The sequence below is a fragment of the Ceratotherium simum genome, chromosome 7, assembly GCF_057802395.1.
Source record: "Ceratotherium simum simum isolate JZ-2026a chromosome 7, ASM5780239v1, whole genome shotgun sequence".
NCBI lineage: Eukaryota > Metazoa > Chordata > Mammalia > Perissodactyla > Rhinocerotidae > Ceratotherium > Ceratotherium simum.
In genome coordinates, this window is record NC_141906.1 from 84,857,130 (window position 1) to 84,874,882 (window position 17,753).

The window sequence follows — 17,753 nt, forward strand, 5'->3', positions numbered from 1 at the left end:
TTCACGCAAGTCTTGGTTAAAATGCCCTGTCTGCCTTACCTGGTCAGCCCATCCAGGACGGCGCTTCCAGCATTCTCCATCCCCTTAGACTGCTTCCTTTTCTTTAAAGCACTTATCACTAACTCCTTGAGAGCAGAGATCTTTTCCATAAATCCCACTGTATGCCCAGCTTTTAGCATAGTTTCTGGCATGGAGTACTCAACCAAGATCTGCTGAATGGATGAATGAATGAAATGAACAAGAGCGCACACACATACACACACCTACAGACCAGCACAAATGCAAACACATAAAACTTAAGAGCAAGACCACGGCAAGACCACTTTTTAAAATAATCTCCAAGGCCCTTAGTGTGGACACACAAGGGGCTCTTGGAGAGTGAATATTGAATAAATTAGCAAGCACACTTCATCACACACAAAAACACACACAATACACATACTCAAGAAAGTCAATTCTCATCCAATGTCCAATACACTAAAAATAATGGTAAAAGTCACTCCAAATCATTGTAGAGGAATCCTGGAATCCTAACTTCCAGGCTTCTCTCCTGCCCTAGATGGTGTGCTTATCTCCGACAGAGCCCTCTTGCCAAGGCTGCCCCTTGAAACACAGTTAATACAGCCACAGCCTCTATTACTTCCAGAGTCAAGCTTAAAAGAAAAGATAATAAATTAAATTACATCTTGAAGTGACAAATTAATTACTAATTACATAATTACTGTATTATTTAGGTGCTAATCAGGAAAGTGCTTTGAACAATTTCGAGTTTTCTGGAAAATAATGGTTTGACTCTCGATTATTTACTGAATTAGGAATTAGCTTGCCAGCTGCATTTCCAGGCTTAATTCTTTTTTACAAGTGCCCTATAATTAACAGTGCAGGTTAGAAACAGCCTGGCCTCTCCTCCAAGTCATTCAGCAACCTGAAGTGAGGCTTGGCCTGGGCTTCTCAGGTATTTTATATGTGATAAAGAAATAATCAGATTTGCTTCCAACCCAACTGTGTCTTCAAGAAAACACAGAAGGAGAATGAGACAATGTGTAACTCTCATTTTTCACTGGCCTTTCATTTGCCAAAGGTGATCCCTGTCAGAAAATGCCTGACATTAAACATTCTCGTCAGGAAGCAATGGAATGTTGGCACTCCAGATCCTTTCCTTCAGTAACGGAAATATTTACACTGGAAGGAACCTCAGAACTTGGGATGAAGGGAAGGGGGAATAAAGGGAGAGAGATCTCTCACCTTGGGAGGTATCTGTTCTGTTCTACCCATTTGGGAGGTAGGCTCCTCGGGAAGGGATGAGCCCTGGTTCTAAAGCCTGGAGCAGAAGGTGCATTCTCTTAACTTTTCTGCCCAACAGGTTCATATGAACAACCTACCCACGTTCCCTGAATGCACTGGCTCTCCTTCCTCTGGGCTTCCAGGCATGCTGTTCCATCTGCTTGGAATACACTTCCCCACCCCCCGGCCCTGCACCTGCTACCTCCTCCTCCCTGGTCAGGTCTCTGCACGGGGTCATTTCCTCAGAGAAGCTCTCCCTCCCTGTGCTCCCAAACCCCATATTGCAATTGTCTCTGGACATAACGGCCTCTTGAAGTCTCCTTGGGAGCTGGGTATAGGTCGTGCCCACTGCTGTATCCCCTGAGCCTGCTGCAGAGAAGACATTCAAGAATGCATTTTGAATGTATAATTACTGGTGGATTCACAAGGACTTTCAAACTCCCACAGTCCCCTGCACCTTCCAGCCTAAGGTCCTTCCTGCGTTACTACATCCCTGCTGGTCCATTTCCATCTGATTTCATCTTTCTTCTCTCTTGAGAAGGAGGATGGCCAGCATCTTACACACAATTACCCACATGCAATCAATGTTCCAGACACTTTGCAAGATGCTTTCTCACACAGCATTCCACTTAATCCTCACAACAGCCCTGCAAAGAGCCGTTGTTCTTGGTAACTGAGAAAACCGGAGTCTGAGAGGTGACAGAGGCTGTCCAGGATCACACAGCTAATATGCAGTGGATTCCCGAAATAAACCAAGTCTTTTCAGGGTCTGGTTCCACGCTCATTCCACTCTAAGCAACTAGGAATTCCCAAAGAATCAACTCCTACTCGTGCAAACTAAGAGAAAGATGTAATAGAACACACGCTGCCAAGCTGAATTCCACTTTCCCGTCACATGAGTGTTCACTGAACACCTGATGTCTCAGATCGCTCAAAAGGACACCAGCAGGATGATGCGAAAGGAAAGGAGGTGGCGCTTGGAGGCGATGCCAGCCCTGGTTAGGAAGGGCACGAGAGAGAAGGAAGGCAGGCGGGGCTCTTGGCTCGGGGTGCAGTCAGCGAAGCTCTCAGCAGCAGGTTTGCTCCCTAATGATGTTTTGCTTGGGCTAATATTAAGATGAGTTTTCATTCCCAGCGCACACAGCAGCTGGTATCAATAGGAGGTGACTCAAAAGCTGCCAGGTGGGGGGACAGCCCAAGACTTAAAATAAGCCTCCAACCAGTCTCCCGCCCAGGCCTGATTGACAGGAGCCGACTACATCTGACAGGTCAGGCGCCTGGACAACACTCACCAAGGGCCACAGCTCTGTTTGCTTTTCCCAGAGGCCAGTGCTCGGGCTAAAACACTCTGCTCCTCCAGGCCCCTGGCTAGGTTCTCAAGCCAAAAGGAACACAGTCTGACCCAGCCCCTGGGAGGAATGACCCAACCCCACAAGGGAGGGCAGATAGAGCAGTCCTTCCAGGCAGAACAATACTGCGAGAAGCTCCCAAGCCAGGAACAACATCGATGCCTCTCTCCCGAGCACAGCACCTACAGCCGCAGGTATCGAACCACGAGGATCCAGGCTGTGTGGGGCACCCAAAGCACACACGCGGCAGAGCCCTCAGTCACAGCAGAGGGTCTGCGACATGGCAGTGGCCAAACACATTTTGTCATAAATTAAATAAAGAAGAATAAGGATCTGGCCAGAAAAAGAAAACAGAACACAAAGCCCTGCTCCCCTCCCACTATGAAAACCACACTCCTTCAAATTTTCTCCATGGTTCCAGCTTCTCCTGGCTCCTCCACAGTATCTCCTCCCAAGTAAGGGCTTCCAGAGACATGGGGGGACTCTCTGTCCGGGGAGACTTCGAGGGCCCAGCCTAGGCCAACACTGGGAACTGGGCAAATTCACCTGCAGCCTCCGCGAAGGGCTTCCATGCCGCTGCCCAGACACTCGAAAAGCATCACCACACAGCACAACTCACTTGACCTGAGCTATTAACCACTGACAGCCATGAACACTGACTCTTCCCAGGACTCCCAGGCCGGATGAGACTGTAAACCTAGCACAGCGGAGACCATGTCTGGGTGTGCTCATGTCTCCCCATCTAGCGAGGGCTGGGCATACGACAGACCCTTGATACCTATTACTCAGACAAGGAATACATCTAACAAGGAACCAAAATATTAACCCAAAAAGGAAGACTGTAATGGTGGACTCCAGGAATTTCACTGGAGAGCGGGAAGGCATGTCCTGGGCTGGCAGGGTCTTCCCAAGGCTGGGAAACAATGCCAGCAGTTACCAATTTGGCCTCCACAAAGCCTCACCCCTCCTGGTTTCAAGAACCAGATTCCTACCTCCCTCTAAGGAACTGTGACACCACCATCCACAGAAAAGCCCTGCCTCATGCCCAGGGAGCTGTAGGGAGCTGCTCCTGTGCACCCCCTCTGAGCCCAGAGGCTCTAGGGAGACAACTGAGGGGCGCAGTAGTGGGGAGCTGATATCTAATGGAGCCCAACCGCACTGAGGCTCCTCTTTGCAGCAGGGATTCAGAGCAGGGATGGGGTGCAGTCAAGAAAGAGGCTCCCCCTAGAGCAGGCCCTCAGAGAGCAGTCTCCCCAGGGCACCCTCCCCGGGAAGGGCCCGTACGCACCGTTGATGGTGAGGTGCACCCAACTGCCGTTGTGGAAGGTGTCATACTGCTGGTCCAGCATGAGCACTTTGCACTCGTACCAGCCCTGGTCCTCAGAGCGAACCTGCTCCAGTCGCAGGGATGCTTTATCATGAAGACTCGCCCGGCCTGGGGGGCAGAGTGGACAAAAGCCCCAGAGGCCATCAGGGCGAGGCCAGCCACTCAACACTCCCCACTCCAGCCAAAGGGAGAGGACCCGAGGTAAGCTTCAGACCATTTCCCACAGCAGGGCCCCAAAGTGACAGCTGGCACCAACCTCCAGCAGCAGGTGGCAAAGGAAAAGGCATAAAGCCTGGGCCATGGAGCCACCCTCCATCCCCAGCCCTCCAGCCTCACTGGCCCCGTCCCAGCTGCAGCGGCCACTCTGTCTGCACTGAGAAGAGCCTCTGTTCCTCAGAACACGCCCATCCTCCAGCAGATCTCCTGGGACAAAGGAAAGGCGTGAGGACTACAGCCCCAAGGGGAGAGAGAGAGAGAGAGGGAGGGAAGGAAGAAGAGAGAAGAGTGGACAGTAGAGAATGAGGTAGGGAGTCTCAGGCAGGGCCCTGGACCTCCATTTAGGCTGAGTGACACTCCTGTCCCAGCTGGGTCCGCACACCCAGCACCCTCTCTGTCTGTCTTCCCTATGGTAGGGCAGAGGGAAGGCAGGCTGGGGACCCGTCATCCCCATTGAGCCAGAGCCCAGCACCCCCAGGAGTTGAGAGGCCAGGGCCTATAAGCCGGAGAATGAGGAAAGGGCTGGCACGCAGAGCAAAGACCCCAAAGCTACCAGCCCTAACTTCATCCTCCCCCCACAAGGAGGCCGGCTTTGTCTCCCTCATGGGATGAGAAGGTAAGAGCCACAGCAGGAGCCAAGCAGAATGGAGAGGACCTCTCCCTCCTCCATGAGGGGGATGGGAGCTGCCCTCAGGTCCTCACCCTCACCCCCACCTCAGCCCACCCCTCACCCCCTCCTCTGCTTTCCCCCTTGTCTCCACACTGGCTATCTGCCTAAAAACCAGACTATCAAAACCAACCAGACTATCCAAACCAACCACAGACACAGGAGGGAGAGAGGGAGAGGGGACAGGGAGAGAGAGAGGCAGAAATGGAAGCTTTCTGAGAGAACTGCAATTCAGACCTCAGAAGCCACAAGTAAAGACAAAAGCAGGGTCCTGCCAGCTTACTCTCTTCTTTTAAACCCCAACACAAACACACACACACACACTCACATGCACACACACGTGCACACTCACTCGCACACCTCACACACACACACACACACTCACACACGTACCACACCCTTCTCCCTGCAGGCTGGCGGGCAGGCGCTGGCAGGGACTCTCAGGGAGGCCTCTGCTAGCAGGAGTAATTGCAGAACAAGACACCGCCAACCAGGAGGAGGGGGCTGGAGTGGCACAGGAGGCAAAGAGCAGGTGCCGCCAGCGGTACAGCCTGGCTGAGACACTCACTGACACTCAGGGATGGGATGAGGCCCCAGCTTTAGAGCCAAAGGGAAGGAGTGGGTGAAGGCAGACAGAGCAAACCCTGCAGCTGCTGCTGGCAGCCTGGCCCCGGGTGCAGGCCTGTGACTCAGCTCCCTCCGCCCAGCCCTTCTCTCCAGGCTTCCGCAGCTCTCACCCCTGCCTCTGCCCCCTGTGCACCTTGGGCTGTGTTGTTTAGGAGGGCTTCATGTCTGCATCACCTCCTCTTCCCTCTCCTCCCCACCACTTAATTAAAACCTACCGGAGTCCAAAGGATGGAAGGAAAGAGGCAGAGACTGTGGAAAACAGAGATAACAGACCAGTCAGAAAAGATAGGAGACAACAGAGATAAAGGCAGGAGGAACAGGACCACGACCAGCAGCCAGTGAGAGCCCAGAAGGCCCAGGCTGGAAGAGACAGCCTCGCCAAAACCAAGGAGGGAAACAGTGCGGGGGAGCCCTGTGGCCCGCACCTCACCTGCATACTCAGGGTCCACATGGGGGGGATAGTAGCCAAACTTGATGAAGATAGGGATGGGCACCCCAAACTTGAACCACTCCACCACATAGGGCGGGGGCTGTCCCGTCACCGGGTGGATCACGTCGCATCGCAGGACCACGCTCTCACCGGCTCTCGCAGTCACAAACTCGGGCTCCTCTCGCAGGCCGTGGGCACCTAATGGGACAGCGAATTGGGGATGGGGGGATGCAGAAAAGGAGATGACAAGGAGATCCTGCCCTGGCGGCCGCAGGGGCACCCCCCTCCTCCTCCACCAGGCCAGCTGCCCCCCAGCCCTCCTCCTGAAGAGGAGCTCACCCCCTCCCCCAGAGGGTCACCAGTGTACTGCCACACCTCCCCCACCCGGCTCACACCTCCCACAGCCCTGGGGGCTCACACCTCCCACAGCCCTGGGGGCTCACACCTCCCACAGCCCTGGGGGTCGGTATCTAGGAACCTGAGGGAGAGAGGGACAGGTGAAGAGAAAGAGAAGCAGTTCCCTTCAGTCCCACAAACCACACCTTCCCTCCCCAATGCCAAAGAGCAGAGCCATGACTGTACCCTCCCCCTTTAATGTCCCCCCAAATTCTAAAGAGTCTGGCCACCAAGAAGGTGGAGGGGCCTCAGCCTCTCTGTGGAGACAATGGCTGGGGCCTGCTGCAGCCAAGGGTAAACATGGAATGTCTCCCTGCACCAGGAAGCTTCCATCAGAGTCTGGTAGGAGGCGCAGAGCCAGCCATCCTCCTATGCCCCACCCCCAGCTCAGCCTGAGGTTCACAGCACAAAACAAGAGTACTCCATGCGGGAGCAGGGGAATCCCTAACAAGCCAAGCAGAGGCTGCTCATGGCAACACCAGAGGGAAAGCCCCACAGGCCTGAGCTGGCCTCTCCAGGCCACTCCTCCTAATCCATCTTCTGCAGAGGGGAGAGTGGGAGGGGCCTCCAGCCCTCCCATTTCCAAGCCCCAAACCTATCAGACTGAGAAGCCTCAGACATCATCATTAGGAGAGCAGGATGCTGGGGACAGAGGAGGGGGACCCTGGGGCTGCCAACCTCAGCCAGCTAAGGGGGAGGACAAAGCATATGACTAGATAAGGTGCACCCAGCCTCCTGGCAGGGGAGGGGGACATAGCAGGAGACATCCATTCCCAGCCCCAGCCCCAAAGTGGAGGACACAGTTGAGAAGCTAACCCAGGCATGGCTTCACACGCGTCAGCAGCCAGCTCCTGAGCCCCTAAATTAGGCATGCAGCCCCCACCTCCAGCCTGACACTCCTCACTCCCATGCCAGGCCTCTATGCCCACAAAGTCACCTTGTCCAGCTTCTTTCCCAGTGAAAAGGACAGCTGGGGAAGTCTCTCCCTCCTGCCTTCCCTCCCACCACCCAACACAACCCCAAGGCTGGACCACAGCTTTCCCCATCCCCACCGCCTCCCCTTAGGTCCCTGCTGGGCTCTCCAGGCAGCACCGAGGACAGCGGCTCTTGGGTGTGGCTCAAAGCCAGGGAGCCCCTGGGCCCTCCCACTACACCATAGAGAGGATGCCCAGGAGAGCAGCCCCTGTGTGTCTGTCTGTCTGTCGGGGTGCCTCTGCATCTCTTACTGCATCTCTGACCCCTGTGTGCTCCTACGTGTCTCCTTCTCTTGTCTCTGTCTCTCTTTCCTGTCTCTGAGTCTTTCTCTCCCTGTCTCTCTCCGTGTGTCTCTCTGCTTCTCTTTCTCTCCCTCTCTCCTATATGTCTCTCTCTCTCTCTCTCCTGCTCCTTCTCCATGTCTCTGTGTCTCTCTGTCTCCTTCTCTCTAGCTCCCACTCTATGTGAGAATTCTGTCCACTTGCTTGTCTCTCTCTGTTTCTACGTCTCTATCAGCATGCACGCGTGTATGCCTGTGCGCGCCTGTGTGCATGGGGGTGTGTGTGTGTTGGAGGATACGTGCATCTCTGTCCGCTGTGCAAGGGGAAGGGGTTTGCCTGCTTTTCTATGTGGACCTCTTTCTCTGTGAGCTTGAGCATTTGTGTCTGCATCTCTCTCCATGCCTGTCTGTATGTTGTCTGTGTGTCTCTGTGCGTCTCTCCTTCTCTCCCTCCCCTCCCCCTCTCCCTCTCCTCCCTGCAAGTTGCGGAAGGAGGAGGAGGCAACCCTTCCAGAAGCTGATTGGCTATGGGTGACATCACTGTTTTCTAGAGAAAGAGCTAAGATCACAGAGTATTTTTGGAGCAGAGCAGAGTGTTGCACTCACCTGCCTGAGGCCCCAGCAGGTTTCCCAGTCCCCCACCCCCAACCTTGCTTCAGTCTAAGTTTGAATTCCAGCCCCTCAGGGAAAGCACAGAGAGAGCCCAGCTGCAGCAGGAGTCACCCCCACAACCCCAGGGGCACCCAGATAGGGACAGAGCCTGCCTCCCAGCGTCCGGGAACACAAAGGCTGATCCTGGACCAAGGAGGAATGGGCAAACCGGGCACCATGAGTGAGCAGGGGAAGCAACGTGTGTGTGTGTGCGCGCGCGTGTGTGCAATGTGTGCGTGAGAATAGCTCTTAACAAAATGACGTGTGTGAGTGTGTGCATGCAGATTGTGCATGTGAGAGTGTGTGTGTCTGTGCGTATGAGTGTGTGTGTGCACATGTAAGTGTGCAGCTCAGGCTTTGGAGATGAAAAGAGGATATACAAGAGCCTGGGGGAAGAGGAGGGAGTTATTCCCGAGGGCTGGGTTACCCAGTGGGGGACAGAGGTTGTCCACAGAAGGGAGCTCCTTCCCAGGGCTCTGGCCCTAGAGCCTAGGACAGGAGGAAGAGGGGCCGGAAACGGCAGTTGCCCACCTCTAACAGTGAAGCTCAGCTCAGGAGCGCTCTGGCTGCTGGGGTTGAGGGCTCTGGGGGGCAATGCCAGGAGGTGGGTTGGCTCTGACATGGGTTCCCACAGTGCTGGCTGCTCATTTGCACCTAGCGCTGCCTCATTCTCCCTGCATGGCAATGAGGCAGCCTCTTTCACACCTTCCCAGCACTGGCGCTGGCTCCAGGTTTCCAACCACACCCCCAGCCTGCCCCTGGGCTCAGGGCTGAGCACCCAACCCAAGGCCCACCCCAAGACAGTCAGCCCCACCCCACATCTCTTCTCAAGGACCTTTTCCACCAGGAACAAGGAGCTGGAGAGAGGACACAGTGAGATAAGCGTCCCAGAGATGATAAGCAAGGCAAAGAGAGCCAGAGCTGCCCAAGAGGACAGCAGAGGGCTGGGAGCTGGCCAGCCTCCACACTCAGTCCAGCCCTCCTGGCTTTCTGAACCCTAAAATATTTACCAGCTTTCCTCATCTCTTCACCACACACACACAGTGCGTTCTCTCACCCCATCACCCACAAGCGCTTTTCCCTAAGCCTGAGCCTTTCAGAGCCAAAGCATGTCTAATAAAACACTTTCTCCAGAAAGGCTCAAAGCAAAAAAAAAAAAAAGTAACTAGACTGGCAGTAAAGAAGGAAGAGGGGCTTGATGGAGGAGAGAGATAAACTCAAACCTCAGAGGACACCAAACCCTAATGGAAGAATGAAAGAGATTCAAGAAGCAAGGAAGGAGAGAGACACCGAGATGGGCACAACGCAAACAGGATGCAGGCAGAGCCCAGCCCAGGGCAAGTGAGAGAACTCAGGGATACAGAGGACTCAGCCACAGAGACACAGGCATTCAAAGGACCCAGAACCAGGAGGGGGACGGAGCTCAGGCTGTTCCTTCAGGGAGCAGGCAGGCTTCTCCCCGGCAGGACTGGCTGGGGCAACGCCCACTGGTTCTGCAGTGAGCAGGAAGGAAGGGGGGAGGGAGAAGGGAGGGGAAGAAAGGGGGGGAAGAGAAGGATGGGTAGTGACCTGAGGTGGGGAGGGGCTGCAAGAGGGGGAGGGACCCCCAGACCTTCCACCATCATGGCAGCCCAAAGCGACAAGGCTGCACCCTCAGAGGGAAGCTGGCATTGGCAGAGGTGAGGACGGCAGGAGGCTGCGAGGCGCCCTGGATCTCTCATGCCCTTGTCAAGAAGGCAGGAGCAGCAGTACCTGAGCCCAGCAAACCTGCACCTTGGGGCTCTGCCCAACTCAGTTTGGGTAGTTTTAACCACAGTGGGGAAGGGAAGCCAGAGGGCAAAGGAGAGTGAGGTCCGCCTGCAGTCTGGCTGACCTTTTGGGAAGCCCATAGGGTACAAACCTCCTGCTCTCTGGGCCATGTGGTACCCAGCAGGCAGCTGAGTCCAGGGCTGCCACTGGATCCCCTGTGGGCAAGAACACAAGGCATCCAGAGCCTGGCACAGGCTCGTGCCCGACACTCACCACCTACAGCTCTTCCACCAGGGCAGGGCAGGACGGAAACACTCTCAACACCAGGAGGCCTAGGTGCCAAGGCAGGGAGAGCTCAGCTGCCAGCCAAAGCTAACTTCCTCTAAACACCTACCACACCCAGGCTCGGTGCTGGGCATGTGGCACAAATTCCATTTAATGCCCACAGTGCCCAGCTGCCAGAGGTACGACCACCTCCATTTCACAAATGAGCAGACTGGGAGGCCACCCGGCTCAGCCAAGTCACTCACGGAGCAGGTGGGGGAGTCACAATCCAGCTGCCCACAGTAATTCCCATCACCCTGCCAGCCACAGGCCCAGGCACCAAGGCCTCTCCCCCACTGTCCCCAGAAACAGAGGTCAGCCCTTCTCCCTGCACGCTCTGCGCAGGTTCTGACAGCCAGGCCCCTGCAGCCCAGGACCAGAGAAGGATGACAGGGCAGGCCTGTCTCAGAAGGCAGCTGGCCATCTCTGGCTGGCTCTGGACTGAGCGTCACTCTGCTTGAGGCCCAGGAGCCTCTGGCTGGGTCTGGCAGCAGCTGTGGTAAGGGAAGACCACGGGGTGAGCACCAGCCTCTGTAGCTCATGAATACAAGTCCTTACCAGATCCTCCTCTTCCTCTTCCTCTTGCTCTTCCTCTTCCTCCCCCTCCCCCTCCTCCACCCCCTTCTCCTCCTCTGGGCACCAGACTCCCAAACCAGAGGCCTGTTGTCTAATAATACCAGTGACAGCCACCGCCACCTCCATCTGCCAGCCTAAAAATAATCCCTGCTGAGTCCAAAAAAGGCACAGCCCCCAATAGTCCCCAAATCTCTCCTTGACAAGCCAGGAGGCTCCAGGAGATTCCAGGAAGTGGGCAACTCAGGCTCCCACGGAGCCTCCCACGGAGGTACACCCCCAGAGGGATGGCACGAGGAAGGCAGAGGACAGACTCCCCACTCCCCAAAGCAAAGCTAAGAGCGCTCGAACATGTGAGATGGAGAAGAGGCCTGTGTCAAAACACCAGACTGTGTCCTTGTTCTCCTTCCAGAAGGCAGGTGGGCAGGAGGTCATCTGGACATCATTCTGCCTCCAGCAAGGACCCCCTACACCCAGCCTAGGCAGGTCCTCAGAGAAGTCCCCACCTTTTATGGTCTCCCTATCAGTGTCCTCACAGCCCTCCAGCCCCTACTCCCCATCAAACCTCTCAGGGTCGGAAGTCAGAGGTCAGGTGAGCCCAGACTGGCCCTAGTCAGGAACTGTCCCATCTTCTGAACAGCAAGGCCTTGGGGAGGGAGGGGCAGGAATGCAGGCCTCCTTCCTCCTGTGGGTGCCTCTCCTCCCTAACCCTCTCGGCTGGGCTCCCCCCAGCAGCCCCTGAGGTAGCGATGCTATTAGCAACCTTAATTTGCTCTTGGCTGGATTGTATTTCCAAGAGCCCTTTCCCCGTGAGCCACTGACAGGAAGCTGTCAGTAATTCAACCTCCGCTCTGCTCCTTTAATGGCTCCTCAGCAGAAAGGCAAAGCCACACCCCACCCACCATCTCCCCAGCAGCTGGGCAGGGGCCTGCACCCTGCAAGCTCATGCCGACCAAGTGCACACGAGCCAGGTGAGGGCACCACCAGGCCACATTCCTCAGATAAGGTGCCAGGTCAACACGATAAGTAAGTGGGAAATTGAAGGCCATATTTACTCACAGTGAAGTGTCAGCATTCCCTACTCTGAGGCCATAAAATGAGGACAGTGGCTCATCTCATCCAATTTGTGAAGACGAGCCTGTGTGCAAGCTGTCTGCCACAGACCATCTCGGTGGATGCCTGTCCCCAGGAGGGAGGTAAGAGGGTGGGAGAGCAGGGGCTGGAAGGACAGGCTGAGGGGACTATCCCAGTCCCCTCTCCTCTCAGGACAGTTGGGCTGCGGGTGCGGGGTCTCCTGAAAGCCTTGGCCCACATGGAATTGTTCTCCAAACCCTTATGGAGGCCCCAGCTCTGCCCACCAGTCTCCTGCCTATTCACGCGAGAGAGAATACAAAAGCTGAAGATTCCTCAGAAAAATAGGTCAGCTGCCTCCAGCAGACAGGGCTCACATCCACGGGCAGTGCCCCCCCCCGAGGGGGCTAGGCTACAAGCTGCCTCTGCAACCCCAGCACCCTCTCCCATCTCCCCAGGGACTCAGCCCCTTCACTCTGGAGTGTGCTGGCACCTGATACCAGAGCCCGCCTTAGTGACACAGACCAATTTCTACATCCCTGGGAGTTCAGCCTGGGTTTGTTCTCCCACTTAGGCTTCTTCTCGGGACCACAGACATCCTTCAACCCAGCCCCTGGGCTGAGCGTCCAACTTTGGGACTTCTGGGCTGCCTGGACGCAGGTGCAGAGCGGGGCATGAGGAAAGCAAGGCATCAGCTCTGAGTCGAGTCTTCCTGCCACCTACGGCACTCAGACAGGAGTGACCCCCACCTCGTGCCTGGACATTCACTGTCCCCTGTCCTGCTGCATTCTACATGTGCACACACAAACACAAGTGCACATACATATAGGCAGGCACATGCACATACAGGCATGTGCACACACCTCTAGACAGCACGCACCCATCATAGCTCTCTTCACAACTCAGATCCACTCTGCAAGACAGGTCCCAACCCACGGAGCAGACAGAAGAGCACTGCTCCCCTGAGACCCGCGCCTCAGCCCCAGGAGGCCACACACGTGTGGGGGAGGGAGGAGACTTTCATGGAGAAAAGTCAGGTGTGAAATCTCAGGCCTTGCCTCCTTTGGGGCTTCTGCCCCGGCCTTCACTCCCTCAGCACAGCACACAGGAAGGCCGTGAGAGGCAGGCCTGAGGAAGAGAGGTCCAAGGGAGAAGAGAGAGCAGCAGAGCCGCACGGTGGCGGGGCGGGGGTGGGGGGGGCGCAGAGGGGAGAGAGAAAAAGCAGGCAGCAGGAGAGCCAGTGCCAGGGGCCGGAACAGAGGCAGAGACGCTGGGCTTCAGCATCTCCCTAAGAGGCAGCCTCTGCTCCTTGGGTAACCAGATCCCAGCTTTCTGTCTCAGAGCCACAAACAGGAAAGCACCCAGCTCTGGGACTGACAACTCCAAGTTCAGCACATGTAGGGCCTCAGGCTAGCAGCTGAAAGCTGATTCTTCCCACTATCCCTCTGCCAGGCCCCTTCTGACACATCCCCTGCTCAGCTTCTCCCAGGGTGCATGCTGCCAGACACACCCCTGCCTCCAGGGTGTGTGTGCTGGCAACGCGCGCGCACGCGCGTGCGCGCACACACACGCACACCACTTGGCCACTTCCTGAGCTAAGCCCTTTTCAGCTGATGGGCTGCCCATGAGGTCTTGCTGGCAGCCTCCAGTCTAAGCCTCCTCCCTCCCACCCTCAGTGCCAAAGGGAAGAAGCAGGGGGCAAGGCCAGGCAAAGAGTAGAGGGCACTGGGCCAGCTACTACCAGAATCTGAGTCAGAACCCCACTTTATTTGGGGACTCTGTAGTCAGGGATAATCCAAGCACAGAACATGTAACAGACAGGAGGAGGCAGCCTTGGGAATAAAGGCCCAGACTTCCCTCCCCTATGAGGCTCAGAGTCAGCCAAGTATGGCCCAGGGTCCTCCCCAAAGCTTGCTCAGCAAATATTTGGGATGCTGAGATTCCAATCACCATCTTCCAGGCTCCAGATACCTCTCTAGCCTCTCTGTTCTGCAAACCCTCCCCAACCTCTCCACTGACCTCACCCGCCTCCCAGACACGCATGATTAAAGCCAGAAGGGGGAGCCCATCCCTACCTCTGTCCCAACTGACACCACCTGAGGGGGCTGTCCCCTTTCACCCCTCTGCTAGAGCAGCCCCTGCTTCAGCCAAACCCTAAGAGCGGCATCTCCAAGTCCCTCCCCCTCAGGAATCTCCCCGGAAGTCACCTCTGCCAGTCGGAGGACAGCTGAGCTCTCACACACAGCCGCATTTGAACACTGGCTGGTATTTCTCATGCAAGCAGGCGCCTGACACACAGCACTCCCCCTCCCCCGCCCCCCTCCAGAGGCTGTGATGCTATGAGCTGTTTGCCTCCTGGGCTCCCTGCATTCTTCCCACAAGCCTCTGGCCACTGACAAAACTCCAGTTTTGCAGATCTTTCAAAGGACTTCCAAGCAACCCTGAGGCCTGCAGGCCCTCCACACAATCTCTGGGATGCAGGGGGACAAGAGGGTCTCCCCAGACCAGGTCAGTCGTGAAAGAGTTCTTGGTTCCTGACAGTCAGCTTTCTGAACCGTTCCCCTAGACACTCCCAGCTACCACTGCCCTGAATGGCCCAAGGGAAAGAAATTGAGAAGGGGCTTGGAACTCCACAGATATTCAAGTTATAATAATAATAATGTTAACACTTATTGAGCACTTACTATATAACAGGTAGTCACTCATTTCTTTATAGCAACAATGTTCACAAACAAAATCTTACAAGCTCATACCTTTAATCCCATATTCCATTGAGGCAAGTGACATTTAGAGAGAGCGAGCAACTTGCCCAAGGTCACAGGGCCAGCAAGTGGTAGAGCCAGGATTTGAATCCAGGTCATCTCACTCTAGTCCTGGGTCCTTCACCACCACACACAGAGCCTCCTTAGGCTAAAAAGATCCCAAGACCAACAGCAGGTGGAGGCAGGGGTGCACGGCAAGCCACCCCAGACAGAAGGACCTCTCCACACCCAGAAAGAAGCCATAAACTTCATGCCCAACAACCTTCAATGTTGGGAAGTCCTTCCTTCTGTCTGGCCACTGCGTGTCTGCAAGATAAACCCACTCTCCTTTACTCTGTGCTTAAACTCCCCTCACCCTGCCTTCTCAGGTTTGAAGGCTATTTCAGAGCCACGCTTCAGTGTCTCTTTTTTATTCAAAGATCCCAGCACATCCTTTTGTGCTTTCAGCGACAGTCCCACAGCAGGAACATACCAAAGGGGAGGAGGACCAGGGCATTGGAAGACTACAGGGAAATAGGGGAAAGGAGGAGACTGAGGCTGGAGACAGATTCTCAACACAACTCGACCCACCTCACACCCATCCCCGTGTCTCCCTGGCCTCAGTTTTCCCATCTTACAAATGGAGAGGTTTAAAACCGTCCAAGTCAACAAGGTATCATTTAACAAAATCACCCTTCCCTTCGCCCTCCTCTGGTTCTATTTTCAGACCCCTCAAATAGCATGGGAGACACAGTCCATCCCAGAAACTTTCTCAAATCACTTCCCCCTCCTCCTCCACACCCCCAGACAAGGCAAAGAGAAGACCCCGCGAAAGGCGCCTCCTGCCGACCCCTGCTGCCGCAGCACCGCCGGGAGTGGGTTCTCTCCTCGGCGGGTCCTCCCTACTGACTTCCACCCACCGACCGGTTCTCTCCCGCAGCCATCTCCTCACCGCTCTGTGAACTTGCCCGCAGCTGGGTCGTGTCTGCGCGCTGAGAACCGTGAGCTTAGAATCCTGGCACCCTCCAGGCTCCGCTCCTACTTCCATACAAGGGCCGAGAGCCGGGGCTGCCACCCAGAGGCTTGCAGGTCGCCTTGCCCGTCTCCAAAGCAAAAGCCCGCGCGCTTACGCACGCATCACCCAACTCGCTGGCTTCCCTCTTGCTTCTTCCCAGATCAAACGGGTTAAAAAGATAGAGGAAAACCTAGCTCCGCTCCCAGATGCAGCAGTGGGGAACCTCCTCCCCCGACGCCCTCGCCCCCGGCCAGCTCGCAGCCTGGGAGGGCGGCGTGGGGTCGGCCCGGCTGCGGCGCGCTCCCGGGGAACTTTTGCCTGGCCGGGGCCCAGGTGCGGCTAAGACAGGCGCCGGCGCCCGGCAGGGCAAGCCAAAGGAGGACGCTCCTCGGAGCCCGCTGAGGGACCCCCGCCCTTAACCAGCTCTTCTCCTCTCTTGGGGCTTCGTGTGCCCCCGCCCTGCGAAGAGGATCCGACCTCCAGCTGCCAAGATGTGTGGTCAGGAAGGGCGCAAGCTGGAGCGGTGGGTGCCCGCAGGGCCGAAACCCTGTCCCTTAGCCGTGGGTGCCTAGAGTCCCAAGGCTCTGGGTCGCGCCTCCCTGCAAGGGCTCGTCTACGGAGCGGTGGCGTTGCGCCGACCTCGAGCGTGCTGCAGCCTGCCCGAAGAGCCGCAAACTCCCCGGCAGCCAGAGTTAGGAAAGCCGCTGACTCCCCAGCACTCAAGGAGGCTGCTGCTCTGGCAAAGGACACCGGGCTCGGCACGCGGGTGAGAAGCCCTAGGGCAGAGGGTGGTCGAAGTCGACCCCGATCCCAAGGCATCCTTTTCCGAGTGCCCTGCAGCCTGTAGCCTCAGGCCCCCTTCCGCCCGGCCCCTCCGGCCCGCGACCCCAGGCCCTCTCGGGCAGTGCGCCGGAGCGCGCCTGGCCCGAGCCCGAGCCGAGCCCGCGGAAAGGCGCGGCGCTCGGCGGGGCCGGGGAGCCCGAGGCGGGGAGGAAGGGGCTGAGAGCGCCGGGGAGGGGCAGAGGAGGAACGCTGCACTTCAACTCACCTTGAGCCGCGAGACCTCGGGTGCTGATCACACTTGCTATCAAAGTGGCCACATACCAAATCATAGTACTACCGCGCGCCAGCCAAGAGCCTCATCCTATTGCAAAGTGCTCCTGCGCCCGCACACTTCTCGCGCCCGAGCGCCTGCCCGCGCCCGCCTACGCCCCGCGCCGGTGCTCCTGCAGCTCCGGCTGCCGGCTCTCCATCCCTCGGCGTCTCGGCTCGGCTCGGCGCGCAGCCCCCGGCCCCGGCGCAGCGGCACCTGCACTACTAGCCCGGGCGGAGCGCAGCCAGCTCCACGGTGAAGCCTAGCCGGGCCGGGCCTCTGGGACCGCCCCCGCCGCCCGCCCATTGGACACTGCCCACAAGCCTGGAGGCCGATTGGCTTGGATATCTGCCCGTCGCGGCGCGAAGGCGGCGAGCCCATTTCAAGGTGCGTTGAAGTGTGGCGAGCCCAGAGCCGCAGAATCATGCGCATTGCCAGGGAGAAGGCGTTGTAGCGTCTCCGCTGTCTACTGTTGTCTGTTCACACTGCATGGCAAGTTTCTGGTGAAGGAACTGGTAGCTTCTCGGACTTGCTAGCGGGACCCTGGGAGTCTCAATTACCCCGGACAGGTCTGAGGGGACGTCGCCCCCGCCCACCCAGGGAACCCAACATCCGGTTTCTATCCAGCAAAAAGCAGTTCCCGGGAGGACGATGCTGATTCAATGATGGGGAAACCCAGGAATGGGCAGCCTGGGAAGGCTAGGGAACGTCCTTCGCTGGAGATCTTTTCGAAGAGGTCACGCGCTACCTCCCCCACTCCCACTCCTTTCCCCTCAACGGACACTCTTCCTTGAGCAACACACCCCCTCCCACCCAAACATGATGTTAAGTTAAGCTCCATGCAGCCTGAAGGCAGGGGGATGACTAAAATGACCTCTACACGTCGCTAAGATTTAGAATGAGTCACTGGCACTCGTCAGCGCTCTTGGCTGCGGGAGTGTCACGACCCCCTCTGGAACCTACCACACATGCTGCCATCCCTGGG

General features: G+C 56.8%; 1 protein-coding gene across 6 annotated transcripts in view; it reads right to left on the bottom strand.

Moving 5' to 3' along the window:
- Positions 1 to 16,960, bottom strand: part of IGSF9B (immunoglobulin superfamily member 9B) — a 50,571-nt gene extending 33,611 nt beyond the window's left edge. For 3 of the 6 annotated variants that reach the window (XR_015552771.1, XR_015552770.1, XM_087433942.1), the window contains exons 1-3: positions 16,724 to 16,960; positions 5,901 to 6,098; positions 3,922 to 4,068 (exon numbers count right to left, since the gene is read on the bottom strand). Coding sequence is in view for 3 of the 6 variants with exons in the window: in XM_087433942.1 (XP_087290068.1) it covers positions 3,922 to 4,068; positions 5,901 to 6,098; positions 16,724 to 16,787 (409 nt within the window). In the remaining 3 variants the exon portion in view is untranslated. Of the gene's footprint in view, positions 1 to 39; positions 200 to 3,921; positions 4,069 to 5,900; positions 6,099 to 16,723 lie in introns of those variants that run through there. The other 3 variants (XM_004438491.3, XM_014793756.2, XM_087433943.1) reach the window with 2 other exon arrangements.
- Between the last annotated feature and the right edge of the window lie 793 nt (positions 16,961 to 17,753).